Source organism: Lepus europaeus, chromosome 13 (genome assembly GCF_033115175.1).
Source record: "Lepus europaeus isolate LE1 chromosome 13, mLepTim1.pri, whole genome shotgun sequence".
NCBI classification, from domain to species: Eukaryota; Metazoa; Chordata; class Mammalia; order Lagomorpha; family Leporidae; genus Lepus; species Lepus europaeus.
In genome coordinates, this window is record NC_084839.1 from 39,634,357 (window position 1) to 39,649,594 (window position 15,238).

Consider the following 15,238-nt stretch of genomic DNA (forward strand, 5'->3'; position numbering starts at 1 on the left):
TAGAACTTGAGAGAAAGTTCTTTTCACAACATCACTGTACTTGACAGCTTCAGTAAAGGCCAAATTTATGGGGAAGCCTTGGGTAGCAAATAACTTCTGGTCCCTAACAACCGATCTTCAGGAGCAGAGCCCAAATTCTAGCACCCCTCTGAAGACCACACTTGGCAGCTTCCCTTGCAGCTGGGTTAAGTTCTGCCTAATGGATGCCACTGGAGTGGAAGCTGCATCCCAGGGAAGTAACCATGATCTGCATTTCCAGGGTTTCCTTTTGCTGCTAGTTGGATAAGGACAAGATGGGGGAGCTGGATCAACCCCTGTGACCATAAGATGGAAGCCACAGGGACCCAACACTGTCAGGCCACTGTATCCACCATGGACTGCTTCTATCTGGCTTAAGCTACAGTGCTTATGAATTTATGTAACATTTATACCAGGGGATGGCATTGTAGTGTAGTGGGTTAAGCCGCCACCTGTGACACTGGCATCCCACATGGGTGCTGGTTCAAGTCCTAGCTACTCTACTTCCAATCCAGCTCCCTGCTCATGTGCCTGGGAAAGCAGAGGAGGATGGCTCAGATGCTTGGTTCCTGGTCATCCATGTGTTAGACCTGGAAGAGGCTCCTGGTTCCTAACTTTGGTCTGGCCTGGCCCCAGCCGTTGTGGTCATTTGGGGAGTGAACCAGCAGATGGGGTATCTCTCTCTCTCTCTCTCTTTCTGTAACTCTACCTGTCAAATAAATAAATCTTTTAAAAAAATTTATAGCAATATACTAAAACTGTCTAAACAAAGCCCTGTTGTTGTTTTTCACAGTAATAGCTTTATTAAGACATAATTCATATATCAGACAATTCACCCATTCAAAACCAATGGTCTTTGGGCTATTTGCAAACATACACAACCACCGCTACAGTCTATTTTAGAACATCTTCATCTCCATAAAAAGAAACTATGTACCCTGTAGCTATCATGCCCCCATCCCCCCTTTCCCTTGGCCCTAAACAAGTACTGATCTACTCTCTATCTCTATGTGTGTGCCTGACTGACCTCTTTCACTTAGCATACTGTATTCAAGATTCATCCATGATTCAGGGTATATAAATCATTTCTTTTTAATGGTCAAATAATATTCCATTGTAGGATATACCACATTTGGTTTACTCACCCATCCATTGTACAGGTATCTGCATTGTTGTCATCTTTTAAATTTTGTTTTTTTCCTTTTTCTAGAAATAGGATTGTTACTCCACAAGTACTTTGGTTCCTGCTATGGTTTGACTGTCCCCTCCCAAACTCCTGTTGAAATTTCATTGCTTCTGTGGTAGTACTGGGAGATGAACACTGAGAGGCTGTGAGGTCATGAGGCTGGGGTCCTCATGCAGGGATAAGCGCCGTTACTACAGGAGCAAGCTGCTTATCATGGGAGTGGCCTTGCTATGAAAAATGAGCTCTCTAGCATTGGTCCTCTCCCTCTCCGTCTCCCGCTCTCTCTCTGTCGCTGTGTGATGCCCTCTGCCATGTTATGACATGAAAAGAAGGTCCCTGCCACATGCTGCTATCATGGTCTTGGACATCCCAGCCCCCCGGACTGTGAGAATTAAAGTTCTTTCCTTTAGAAATTACCCAATCCCTGGGACTCTGCTACAGCAGCAGAAAATGGATGAAGACACCTCCTCTATCAACCGAGGCACTTTCAGTATTACATATGGAAGATATTAAATAATAAAAATAAAAGATATGAAAGATCTGATTTGTCAGATCACCTCTGGCACTCAGCTGATGGCACCTCAGGCCTTGAGGAAGGTGCTAACTCCCAATGCACAAAGGAAACTAGGTTCCTCCAGGAACTTCTTTTCTGTGTTTCTCCACAGTTCTGTTCAGTTTCCTCTTCCTAGAAAGCTCCCAATTTTCACTGAGTATCACTTCATTCAAGTATCAAGCGGTGACTTCAGTTGCCCATGACAATTAAAAGTAGCATTAGATCAGAATGATGTCTTTGACAGACTTACTAGGCTGTCGTGGCCTACTTTTCTTCCAAACTCCTCCACCTTCACCTCCTGTGCGTATCCTAGGTTTAGCTCCTCGCCTGCCTTTGAATAACAGAGCCAAGGAAATTGTTTCCCTGTTGCTATTTCTCATTCTCTGGTTTTATCTCCACCGAGCCCCAGGCTCTCTGAACTTAACAGTCTCCTCTATGACGTCTTCCTCTGCACCCCAGGAACCCTCCCTCCTCTGGTTCCCAGAGCCCTTGCCTACCTCCCTAAGAGGGCACCAGATGCTCTACTCTCTTGCTCATTAGACGAGTACCTCCAATCTCCGCTCAGCTTTGTGCCTCAGTGCTGGGCTTACTGCCGGAACTCAGAATCTACAATGTTGTGCCCCCGCTATCACAGGATGGTAATGATAATCTGTATCTTTTACTGTGGGACTGTCTGCCTCCCATGGGTAATTGTGCAATGGTGGGATCTTTCTTGTCTACTAAGTATGTGTATATCTGTCTTGAGGCATCTTCCCAGGAATTACTTGCTTACTTTAGTTCCAGTTCCTCCCTAGAGGACATCCAAAACAGGTGGCACACATATGGGCCTGAATGCAGAGTCAGTTGGATTCAGGAGCCTGCAGCTTCTTCCTGCGTCTCCCAGGTGGGTGCAGGGGCCAAGCACTTGATCTGTGTTCCACTGCTGTCCCAAGTACATTAGTAGGGACTTGGATCAGAAGCATAACAGCCGGTCTTGAACCAGCACCCATATGGAATGCCGGCGCCAAAGACAGAGGCTTAATCAGCCAGCTTCTGGCAACAGATTTTCATACTTAGATCAGTAGGTTGCAATCCTAAATATCCTTGGAACTGATTTGTTTATTCTTTAAATAAAGAGTTAAGTTAGAAAAATGAAGGAGAACAAGGGGTTTGAGCATGTGTACTGTGGGGAGGCTGTGTTACTAGCCTCACAGATTAATGAAAAATGCCCAAGACCAGAGCAAAGAAAGGCAGGGCTCAAAGACTCCACAAATCACACCCGAAGTAGAAAACCCACACGTCATAGTGATTCTGACTGCCTGGGACGGTTTACTTCTATGGACACCTTCCTTGAGAGCACAAAACCCAGCCCCAGGATGCAATCAGCTTTACCTCTTCATGTGCCTGAAGGTGGTGGGCAACCACTTTGGAGGCAAGTCTCAGAGCTACACTCTGAATTTCAAATCTGGAAAAAAGGAAGCAAAAACACATACACACATACACAAAATGAAAATCAAATATTTTATATGCAGATGGATTTTGCAGATAATCAGTAATTCAGACATATGTGAACACTGGAAATCTCCACCTCCTGGCTACACAAATGCTTCCAGAAGCAATTTATATTTTGTTATTAATGTGAAACTCCGACATCATTCGATTGCTTGAGTTTAGAACATGGCTCCCCAGCTGACACTTAGAAAGAAATACAGTTCGTAAGCCCTTAGGCCAGAACTGTGTGCAAGTTCATGCCATAATGACAGATGGGCTCACACATCCCACCTAGGCTGCACAGGGAATGCTGGGCGCAAACCTTTCATTGGAAGCAATATCCATGGTCCAGCTCAGGAACTCCCTTGGGGTTAGATGGACACAGTGTTCTGTCTGGGGAAGCCACTCAACGGGGTCCAAGCAATGGAGAATTTTCAGTATCTGTGAGAGTCAAATCCATGAAAAAAAGAAGGGGAGAAAGACTCAGAGGCAAAGTCTCCAGATGTCAAATAATAATCACTTACACTGATGAGAGGGTCTATCTTTCCAAAGGCTTCAGGGACTGCCCATTTCCCTGGTAAGATTCTTGGCAGACTGGGATAGGCTACAGCAATGGCAAACCTAATGGTCCCTCTTGACTTGGGATCACACGGACACCCAGATTCCCAAGCCAGTACTCTTTACTGCTGATGGTGCTTTCCAGGCAGCCGTCTGCATCCAAACAGGCATGTCGGCTGCGACTTCCTCTGACACTTGCTACGGTTAGTTTCCAATGATTTGCTTCCTAGACATCCCAGAGTGGCCTGAGAGTGGCAGAGAGTTAATGTCCACCATCAACACCACTGTTGTTGACAGCTTTCTTAGCGCCACTCAGGCTGAAGCCACAACAAGTACTGTACAAAGAGGGCCCTTACCTTCTGGAGGCTGACTGCCCCTGGAGAGCCCCAGCCCACGCTAACCTTCATGGTGCTTCACCAAAGAATGGAGGGCATGGAAGGGGTTGGCCAGCACACCAGGTGGTTTACCTTGCAGAAGCATTCTGGGCAATTTTCCTTCATTGCCAACCGCAGGAACTTCTCGCCCATACTGCACAGCAAGGGTTGCAGTCCTTTCTCTTCTGAGCCACAGGCTACTGAAGGCAACCTTTCCAACAGGGCCTCCAGGGTCAGCAAGCGCACTTCAGGGAAGGACGACTCCAACAGCTGAGAGAGGGAGATCGGAACACCCCCTGGATGCTCTCCAGCCTTGGCCTCTGCTGCCCACACTGCAGCAATGGCTAGTTTGGTGAGGCTCTGGAGGTACTGGGACAGGCCCGGCACCTTGGAGGTACAAGGGAATCCTGTTATCAGCTCTGATCCTGAAATGATTCCTCTGACTTCTTCCCAGAAGCCGAGACTCTCAAGAACTAGAAAGCAAAGAAAAAAGCAAGAGAAACAGACCATCACTCTACTCAACTTTCCACAGAAGCAGGTAGGACAATGGAAGGCTCTGAATACACTAGATTGGGCCACTAGATGTTATTCTTGAGGAGATGTCAAACAAGGTGGTGAGGGACTAGCCCCCTAAGGTTCAGGCTCCAGGCTCAGAAGCAATTCCTATCCCAGCAAGTAGCAGCATTACCATCAGAAGATGTGCTCAGGGCACCACCCTCGACTCAAGAGCTTCAGGGGTGACCAGGAGAAAAGGGCATCTAGTCCCAGCTTCCTGCAGGGGCTCAAGTCTCCTCTACAGCACCCACTTCCCAGAAGCTCTTGGTTGAGTCCTACGGTGACTTGGAGCTCATGAGTCATCATTAGCTGATCTAACCATCACAGCGTTCTTCTTAGAGATCCACTCGAGCCACCCCGAGGAACAGCTCCTTAGGCATTTGCTTACAATCATCTTCTCCAAATGGAACATCTCACTCCCTTCCCCACAAGGGGGAGGGGCGTTCACCTCCTCTCACTATTGCAGCTGCCCTCCTTGGATAGCCCTGGCCCATGGAATGGATCATGGCTCTCCAGCAGGACCATTGCTTTCTGTGTTCAGCACACTAGGTTACTCATGTAACTAGGTGCCTCGTGCTGCTGACTCATACGGAGTGCAAAGTCAACTGAAACCACAGCCCTTTTTCACATGGTCTACTCGATGGTGGTGAGTCATTCTCCCACCTTACACTCTGGTACTAAGGTCAAGACCCGCTTTCTTTGTTTTAAACCCAAGTATATCCCTGTTAAATTTTATCTCTGTTAAGTTTTCTGGTCTGCCTTTTAGTTGCTGAGATCTTTTCATAGTCTTAGTTTTGATTAACAAACAAAAAAAAAAAGCAACCTATTGCCTGTGTACTAGGTGCTAAGTAAAATAAGGCCACTGCCTTTAACGAGTTGATAGTTTAGTTTCAGAAAGAGAATTTATGAACAAATAGTTCCACTAAGTAGTATAAATGATAATTTGAATCTCAAAGGAAAACAGAGGGGAAAATACATTAGAACCAAAAGGTAGAGGAATCACCTGAGCAAAGGTTCAACAGCATGAAACAGAATGGACCACACCGGGAAGTACGTGCTGACACCACTACAGCATGAACTGTGACGTGGGCGAGAGCAGGAGACACGGCTGGGTAAGAAATACGATCACGGCACACAGAGCTTCCTAGACCATGAGGAGGAGCCTTGTCATTCTTCCACAGGCAAGGGAATGCCTTCGTGGGGTTACGTAAACAAAACCAGGTGAACAATGTCCTGGCGGTGTTCTTATGCCTGAGCGTCAATACGAAAGCAGGGAAAGCAGCTAAAGGCCCACTGCAGTGGTCTAAGGGAGCCATGACAATGGCCGCAGCAAGGGAGGGGCCACGGTTTGATGTCCTCTCCAAAACTCATGTTGAACCTAGGCTGCCACTGTAACAGAATCAAGAGAGGATGGTCAAGAGGTGATTAGACCACGAGGGCTCCACCCTCTTGAAGAGGTCAGTGCTGTCACTGTGATGCTGAGTCAGCAGTGACCGTGACAGTGTGTCTGGGAGGCGATTGAACCTCTCTTGCCTTCTTGCTTGCACGTCCTCCATGTTACATTCAGTGTGAAGGCCTCACCAGATGCAGCTTGTGATCTTGGACTTCCCAGTCTTCAGAATCATGAGCAAATAAACTTTATTTTTCTGTATTTATTTTTTAAAAAGATTTTATTTATTTGAAGGAAGAAAGAGAGAGAGGGAGGCAGGAACCCAAGTACCTGGACCATCCTCTGCTGTCTTCCAGGCACATTAGCAGAAAGCTGAGAAGCTGTAACTTGAATGAGTGCTTTGATATGGGACGAGGGTATCCCCAAGCAGCAGCTTAACACACTGCACCGCAACGCTCACCCCAACTTCTGTTGTTTATAATGTGCCCGGGCCGTGACCCTCTGTTGTAGCAGCAGAAAATGGGCTGACACAGAAGAGATGGGGAGAAGGCGGGTGTAGCAGTCACTGAAGTGGTAAAACTGGCAGGACTCAGCAGGGCAGGAAGACCTGGGGGAGAGCTGTGGGTACCTCTCAGGACCCAATTCTTCAGGTAACACATTTGTCATCCAACAGCAATTAGATAAATCTCAGTTTCACAGAATCAAAGCCACATCACCCCATTACTAAAAATGTTCACTGTGCCAGGAGGGGGAAAGAGCCCTTCGGGGTGTTAAAGCATACTCCTGCCTGTGCCAGCCTCTGACCCCACTCTGAACTCTCACCAACTTGTTAACTAGCCCTCTTTGCTTTCAGTTATTTCTCAGTTTTGAATTTTCCTAACTGTACCACTTTACCCATAGTGTTTTAGCTACAAGAATATGAGGGCTGACTTCATCAAATGCCTGGCTGAAATTTGGACATGGTATTGGTAGTGTTCTCTGACTGATAATTCTATCCTTTAGAAAACTACCATAACATAATAGAGATCACAAAAACATCTGGAAAAACTTACCTGAAATGAAAAGTAGCATAGGCTGGGGCCAGTGTTGTGGTATAGAGGGTTAAGCCACCTTCTAAGACACCAGGATCCTATTATCAGAGTGCCAGTTCAAGTCCTGATTGCTCTACTTCTAATCCAACTCCCTGCTAATGTACCTGGGAAAGCAGTGGATGCTGGCCCAAATACTAGTGTCCCTGCCACCCATATGGGAGACCCAGATGGGGTTCTAGGCTCCTGGCTTTGGACTGGCCCTACTTCAGCCACTGTGGCCATTTTGGGAGTGAACCAGCAGATGGAAGGTCTGTCTCTCTGACTCTTCCTCTCTTTGCCTTTCAAATAAATATATCTCTTTTAAAAGTAGCACAGACTAGCAATAATCCAGGAATTAAAAATATAGAATATTCATATAACACACAAAATTGTTTCAAGAAGTCTTCCCCAGGAGACAAACTGGGGACTGGTCTCAAGCTCCCACATGGGAGTATCCCACGGAGGCCACCATCCACACCTTTGCTCTTAACCCAGATTCCGCAGAAGTCCCAGCTGTAGCTAGAAGCAGTCATCTTTATAAAGCATCAGCTAGGATCCTCAGCCTTGTGTCATCTCTGTGTTCAATGCCTATAAACTTAATCCCACTATGATTTGATAATGAGAAGACCTCACCACTGTGGTCTGCAGGTACCCCACCCCTCCCTCTCCCAGCTACTGCTGCTGGAGGACAACACTGCATTTAAAAGGAATTTCATGGCACTGGCGTTGTGGCATGGTGGGTAAAGCTACCGCCAACATCTCATATGGGTGGCAGTTCGTATCACAGCTGCTCCACTTCCAATTCAGGTCCCTGCTAATGTGCCTGGGAAAGCAGGCCTTTCCTGGAGAATGGCCTGCTGCCACCCATGTGGGAAACCCAGCTCAGCTCAGACCACTGCTGCCATTTGGGGAGTGAACCAATGGATGGAAGATCTCTCTCTCTTTCTCCCCACCTCTGTTACTCTGCCTTCCTTCCTTCCTTCCTTCCTTCCTTCCTTCCTTCCTTCCTTCCTCCCTCCCTTCCTTCCTCCCTCCCTCCCTCCCTCCCTCCCTCCCTCCTTCCTTCCTTCCTTCCTTTTTTAAGGTTTATTTATTTGAAAGGCAGAGTTACAGAGAAGCAGAGGCAGAGTGAGACAGAGGTCTTCCAGATGCTGGTTCACTCCCCAAATGGCCGCCATGGCTGGAGCTGAGCTGATCCGAGGCCAGGAGCCAGGAGCTTCTTCCAGGTCTCCCACTAGGGTGCAGGGGCCCAAGCACTTGGACCATTTTCTACTGCTTTCCCAGGCCATAGCAGAGAGCTGGTTCAGAAGTAGAGCAGCCAGGACTCGAATTGGCACCCATATGGGATGCTGGTACTACAGGTGGTGGCTTTACCCACTATGCCACAGTGTAGGCCCTGTGCCTTTCAAATAAAAATGTTAAAAAAAAAAAAAAAGGAATCTCATTTGTTTGGCAAAGAGTCAAACATGGCTGAGAGATCTTTTCTTAAAAATGTAGTAAAAAACAAGACAAAGAGTAGGACCATTCTGGATAATTCCAGAGGAACCTGTTATCTGAAAGAGAGTTTTCCAGGCAGGGGATGTAGTCTGCTGGGCCGCAGAGGCCCACCTGCTTCCTCTGGGGCTTCAAAGAGGGATGATATCCCCCAAACCAGGGATGAGGGTGCCACCCCAAAGAAGGAGGAGGCACGGACTATGCTCAGGGAGGGCTCCTTTGTAGGATAATTTGATTAATGTTTCCTGAGCATGTATTAGGTACTCTTTGAGATTCAGAGACTCAGAGTTGAGAAGGAAAATGATCTGCTGTTAAGGAGATTTAATACCAATGGGAGGATAAACGACAAGTTCAGAACAATGATAATGGTAAGACAACCATAACAATTACAAAATGCTTAGTGCTCTCCAATTGTTAGGGGTAAAAGCTGACTTGTGTGGAGTGCAGTTGGCCCGTGGTATCTGGGAGGTTGGTTCCAGGATCCCAATGCTCAGCCCCTTATATAAAATGGCACGGTGGTTGCAAATAACCTAAGCATATGCTCTTGCATACTTCAAACCACATCTAGATTACTTGTACCTAATACAATGTAAACGTTAAGTCAACAGGGTTCTGCTGCATGGCTTAAGAAGTCAGGACAAGAAGAAAGGTCTGACATGTTCAGTACAGATGCAATCTTTGTCTATCCACACTTGGTTGAGTAAGTTGATGTGGAACTCATGGACAGGGAAGACTGACTGCATTTCTGACCATGTGCTACTCTGTTATTATAGAACAATACATACCCATTATTTAATGCTATGAATAAAAACTACTTTCATAACTGACACTTGTGTATTACTCTAAGCATTTTAATAAGTATTAACTCGTTAATGAAGTAGGTTCTGTTATTACTATCCCCACATTTTCAGATGAGGAAACAGAAAGACTAAGTTACTTGCCCAAGGTCACAAAGGAAAAGGTAGGTAAAGAGAATACAAACGCTTTAAGAAATGCCAAAAATCAATGCAATAGGTACTTATTTTCCCCTGGAAGTGGTTAAAAAGGGAACAAATTTCGAAGAGCCCCAAAGGCTGCCTGGTGCCCCTCCAGGGAGAGTTAGGAGCAGACACTGGGAGATCTTCCAATGGTTTCCTTGAATTAAGGTATCAACCGAGGAGCAGCAAGAGGGGTTAGGTCTAAGCAACAAAGTAGAAAATCATCAAATGATACTCAGGCACCTTCTCCAGACTCTAGCTTGGGAAAAATATTCTGTGTCGTGCAGCAATTATGGCCCCGAGGGTTACTCCTGAGCACAGCTTGTCCAACTGACGGCTGTGGTTAACACACAGGCTGCTGCCCGCACCTCACCCTAGAGGTTCTGAGGGCCAAGGCCTGGGACGGGCTGTGAATCTACGTTTCTAATAAGCTCTCAGGTTCTGTTGCAGCTGCAGCTGCTGCTGCTGCTACTGCACTGTATTTCGAAAACCACTGCCCTCAAGTGAAGGTTATTAAAGAGAGGTTATTGAAAACCACATATGTCTGCATCCCACTCTTGCAGGTTCTGATTCAGTTGGTGTGGCTTTGGACACAGATGACTGTACTCTCGAGAAGGCTGCAAGCAATTCTGCCGTGCAACCAGCTAAAAAGCACACTCCACAGGACAACGTCCCAGGGCTCTGGGTGAGTGCGGAGGCGGCTCCAGTTCCAAGGATGGCCCAGCTGATTCCAGCCCAGTACTTCACAGTGGTAAAGAGCTAGAAAATTCACCACACCCCATTATCTCTTACAAATAAAAACATTCAGCGAAGGAAAATCACTAGCAATTACAAAGAAGGAATACCCGTTATAAAGGTCCCTAGCAGGCAGGCAGGTTGGCTCACTCTGTACAGGGCCTGTTCTAGGTCCCTTCTAGGTTTTGGTGTAATAATGAATTAGAAAGACCAGGCTCTGCAATTGTGCAGCTTCCAATTGGGTGGGGCACTCAGGGAGTCCCTGGAACGAGAGTGAGGGCTCATCTTGGTGGAACAGGAGGTTGGGGGACAGAAATGCCCAATATGTCAACAGAAGAAGCTGCAGGGACTACAAAGGTGTTGCTTTCCTCTTGCACAGCGGTTCTCAGCTCAGTAATCCTCTGAGAGCTTTAGGAAAACACTGGGGAATCCCGGAAGCCTGCCTTTCACGTGATGGCAGAGGTGATTCCAGCGAGTTGCTGGGGTCCACAGCTACAGCTGCTGTTACAGGGGATCAAACATGCAGCAGTGTGAGTTCAGCAAATGGTTTCCACCACCAGGATTTCTCCCTGCAGAAGCACTGAATGTGTTTTTCCACACGTATCTCACATTCAACATGTGGTACTTATTTTTCATTTCTACGAGAGCTTTTTGTTTGCAAGACACAAAGGAATGAAGTTCAGCTCCCCAGTCTCAAGTTTAGCAGCACTTTTCTGTCAGAAAGTAGTTTTTAAATTTTCTGCTGGCTATCTCAATCTTGATTGCTTTGGGCTTCATCTTTCTTGGGGAGCAAAGTGTTCCCGTGAAATTTTAGCCCAAAAAAAGGAAGAAGAAATTAGAAAACTAAAAAATAGTGTTGGAGAGTTATGGGATATTATCAAATGACCCAACATATGGGTCTTAGGAGTTCCTGAAGATGTGGAAAGAGAGAATGGATTAGGCCTTTTTAGTGAAATAATAACAAAAAAATTTCCTTAATTTGGAGAAAGAAAGGGACATCCAAGTACAGGAAGCACATGGAACTCCTTATAGACATGATCAGAAAAGATCCTCACCACGACACATGTTAGTAAAACTCTCTACAGTATCGCATAAAGAAAAGATTCTAAAATGTGCATGAGAAAAACGCCAGATGACTGTCAGAGGATCTCCAATTAGACTCACAGCTGACTTCTCATCAGAAACCTTACAGGCTAGCAGAGAATGGCAAGATATATTCCACGTCTTAAGAGAAAAAACTGTTACCCTCGGAACACTGTACCCTTCAAAGCTCTGATTTATGAATGAAGGTGAAATAAAGACCTTCCATAACAAACAGAAATTTCAAGAATTTGTCACCACTTGTCCAGCCTTACAAAAGATGATTAAGGATGTGCTACACACAGAAACATGATCATCGCTAGGAAAGAAGGTGAGGGCAGAAAATCTCCCAGTAAAGGTATAAAGAAAATCCAAAGTAAACAATAGGAATATTTATGGGAAAATGGCAGGGCAAAGTTGTTACTTATCAATAGTCACCTTGAACGTAAATGGCCTCAATTCTCCAATTAAAAGATAGACTGGAAGAATGGATTAAAAAACAAAACACGGGGCTGGTGCTGTGGCGCAGTAGGTTAATCCTCCACCTGCAGCGCCAGCATCCCATATGGGCACCGGTTCTAGTCCTGGCTGTTCCTCTTCCCATCCAGCTCTCTGCTATGGCCTGGGAAACCAGTGGAAGATGGCCCAAGTCCTTGGGCCCCTATACCCACGTGGGAGACCAGGAAGAAGCTCCCGACTCCTGGCTTCAGATCGGCACAACTCCAGCCGTTGCAGTCATTTGGGGAGTGAACCAACGGAAGGAAGACCTTTCTCTCTGTCTCTTCCTCTCACTGTCTGTAACTCTACCTCTCAAATAAATAAATAAAATCTTTTTTTTTTTTAATCTATTTGCTGACTACAAGAAACACATCTCACAAACAAAGATACACACATACTGAAAGTGAAAGGCTGGAAAAAGATATTCCATGCTAACAAAAACCAAAAGAGCTGGTGTAGCCATCCTAATATCAGAGAAAATAGATTTTAACACAAAAACTGTTAAAAGAGACAAAGGAGGGCACTAGGTAATGATCAAGGGATCAATTCAACAGGTAGATGTGACTCTAATAAATTTATATGCACCTAATTACAGGGCACCTGGCTATTTAAAGGAAATGTTAAGGGATCTAAAGGGAGACAAAGACTTCAATACAATAGTAATGGGGGACTTCAATATCCCACTTTCAGCAATGGATAGATCAACCAGATAGCAAATCAGCAAGGAAACAACAGAGTTAATTGACACTGTAGACCAAATGGACCTAACATATCTACAGAACTCCTCATCTTACAGTTGCAGAATACATATTCTTCCAACCAGCACATGGAACTTTCTCTATGATAGAGCACATGCTAGCCCATAAAGCAAGTGTCAACAAATTCAAAAAAATCAACATAATACCATGCATCTTCTCTGACCACAATGGAATGAAGCTGGAAATTAACAACTCAAGAATCTCTAGAACACATGCAAACACATGGAGACTGAACAACATGCTCTTGAATGAGTAGTGGGTTACTGAAGAAATCAAGAGAAATAAAAAAAATCTCGAAATGAATGAAGATGACAATACAACATATCAAAACTTATGGGATATAGTAAAAGTAGTGTTAACAGGAAATTTATAGCAATTGGTGCCTACATCAAGAAATTGGAAAGGCACCAAATAAATGAGCTATCAAGACCTAGAAAAACAACAGCAAAACAACAACAACAACAAAAAAAAAACAAAAAAACCCCACTCAAAACTAGTAGGAGAAAAGAAATAATTAAAATTAGAGATGAAATAAAATCAAAACAAAAAATATAAAAGATCAGAGAAATGAAAAACTGGGTTTTTGAAAAAATAAACAAAATTGACAAACCATTGGCCCAATTAACCAAAAAAATTATAGATGAAAAAGGAAATGTAACAACAGACCACAGAAATAAAAAGAATCATCAGAAATTACTACAAAAAGCTGTATGCTGACAAATCGGGATACCTAGAAGAAATGGATAGATTCCTGGACACATACAACCTACCTAAATTGAGCCATGAATGCATAGAAAACCTAAACAGACTAATAACCAAGAAAGAAATTGAATAAGTAATAAAGACTCTCCCAACAAAGAAATGCCCAGGACCGGATGGCTTCACTGCTGAATTCTTCCAGGCATCTAAAGAAGAACTAACTCCAATACTTCTCATTCTTCTCAAGCTATTCAAAACAATTGAAAGGGAGGGAAGCCTCCCAAACTTCTTCTATGAACTCAGCATCACCTTAATTTCTAAACCTGAAATAGATGCAACAAAGAAAGAGAACTACAGACCAATCTCCCTGATGAACATAGACACAAAAATCCTCAACAAAATACTAGCCAATCGAATCCAGCAACACATCAGAAAGATCATTCATCTGGACCAAATGGGATTTATCCCTGGTATGCAGGAATGGTTCAACATTTGCAAATCAATCACTGCAATACATAACATTAACAAACTGAAGAACAAAAACCATATGATTATCTCAATAGATGCAGAGAAACCATTTGATAAAATACAACACCTTTTATAGAAGGAACATTCCTCAATACAGTCAAGGCAATTTATGACAAACCCATACCCAGTGTCCCATTGAATGAGGAAAAGTTGGAAATATTTCCACTGAAATCCGGAACCGGCAAGGATGCCCACTTTCACCATTGCTATTCAATATAGTCCTGGAAGTTTTAGCCAGTGACATTAGGAAAGAAAAAAAATCAAAAGGATAAAAATTAGGAAGGAGGAAGTCAAATTATCCCTATTTGCAGATGACATGATTCTATATATAGGGGATGCAAAAGAATCCACACTAAGAGACTACTGGAACTCATAGAAGAGTTTGGTAAAGTGGCAGGATATAAAATCAACACACAAAAATCAATAGCCTTCGTATACACAGACAATGCCACAGCTGAGAAAGAACTTCTAAGATCAATCCTATTCACAATAGCTACAAAAGAGAGAGAGAGAGAGAGAAAGAAAGAAAGAAAAAAGAAAGAAATCAAATACCACAGAATAAATTTAACCAAGGTTATCAAAGATTTCTATAATGAGAATTATAAAACATTAAAGAGATAATAGGAGAACACACACACATACACAAACACACACACGGAAAATTCTTCCATGTTCATGGATTGGAAGAATCAGTATCATCAAAATATCCATTTACTGAAAGTAATTTACCGATTCAATGCAATACCAATCAAAATATCAAGGACATTCTTCTCAGATATAGAAAAAATGATGCTGACATTCATATGCAAACACAGGAGAACTCAAATAGCTAAAACAATCTTATACAACAAAAACAAAGCTGGAAACATCACAATATCAGATTTTGAGACATACTACAGGGCAGTTATAATAAAAACAGATGAATAGGTAGGCGCCGCGGCTCACTAGGCTAATCCTCTGCCTGCGGCACCAGCACTCCAGGTTCTAGTTCCAGTTGCGGTGCTGGTTCTGTCCCAGTTGCTGTTCTTCTAGTCCAGCTCTCCACTGTGGCCCAGGAAGGCAGTAGAGGATGGCCCAAGTGCTTGGGCCCTGCACCCGCATGGGAGACAAGGAGGAAACACCTGGTTCCTGGCTTCGGATCAGCACAATGTGCCAGCTGTGGCAGCCATTTGGAGGGGTGAACCAACGGAAGGAAGACCTTTATCTCTGTCTCTCTCTCTTACTGTCTAACTCTGCCTGTCAAAACAAACAAACAAACAAACAGATGGATAGACCAATGGAACAGAATTGAAAGT

General features: G+C 44.4%; 1 protein-coding gene across 1 annotated transcript in view; it reads right to left on the reverse strand.

The window, feature by feature from the left end:
- Window positions 1–15,238, reverse strand: part of THADA (THADA armadillo repeat containing) — a 375,245-nt gene that overhangs the window by 53,917 nt on the left and 306,090 nt on the right. The window contains exons 32-34 of the mRNA XM_062209349.1: window positions 4,253–4,632; window positions 3,550–3,668; window positions 3,129–3,201 (exon numbers count right to left, since the gene is read on the reverse strand). Coding sequence (XP_062065333.1) covers window positions 3,129–3,201; window positions 3,550–3,668; window positions 4,253–4,632 — 572 coding nt within the window. The remainder of the gene's footprint in view (window positions 1–3,128; window positions 3,202–3,549; window positions 3,669–4,252; window positions 4,633–15,238) is intronic.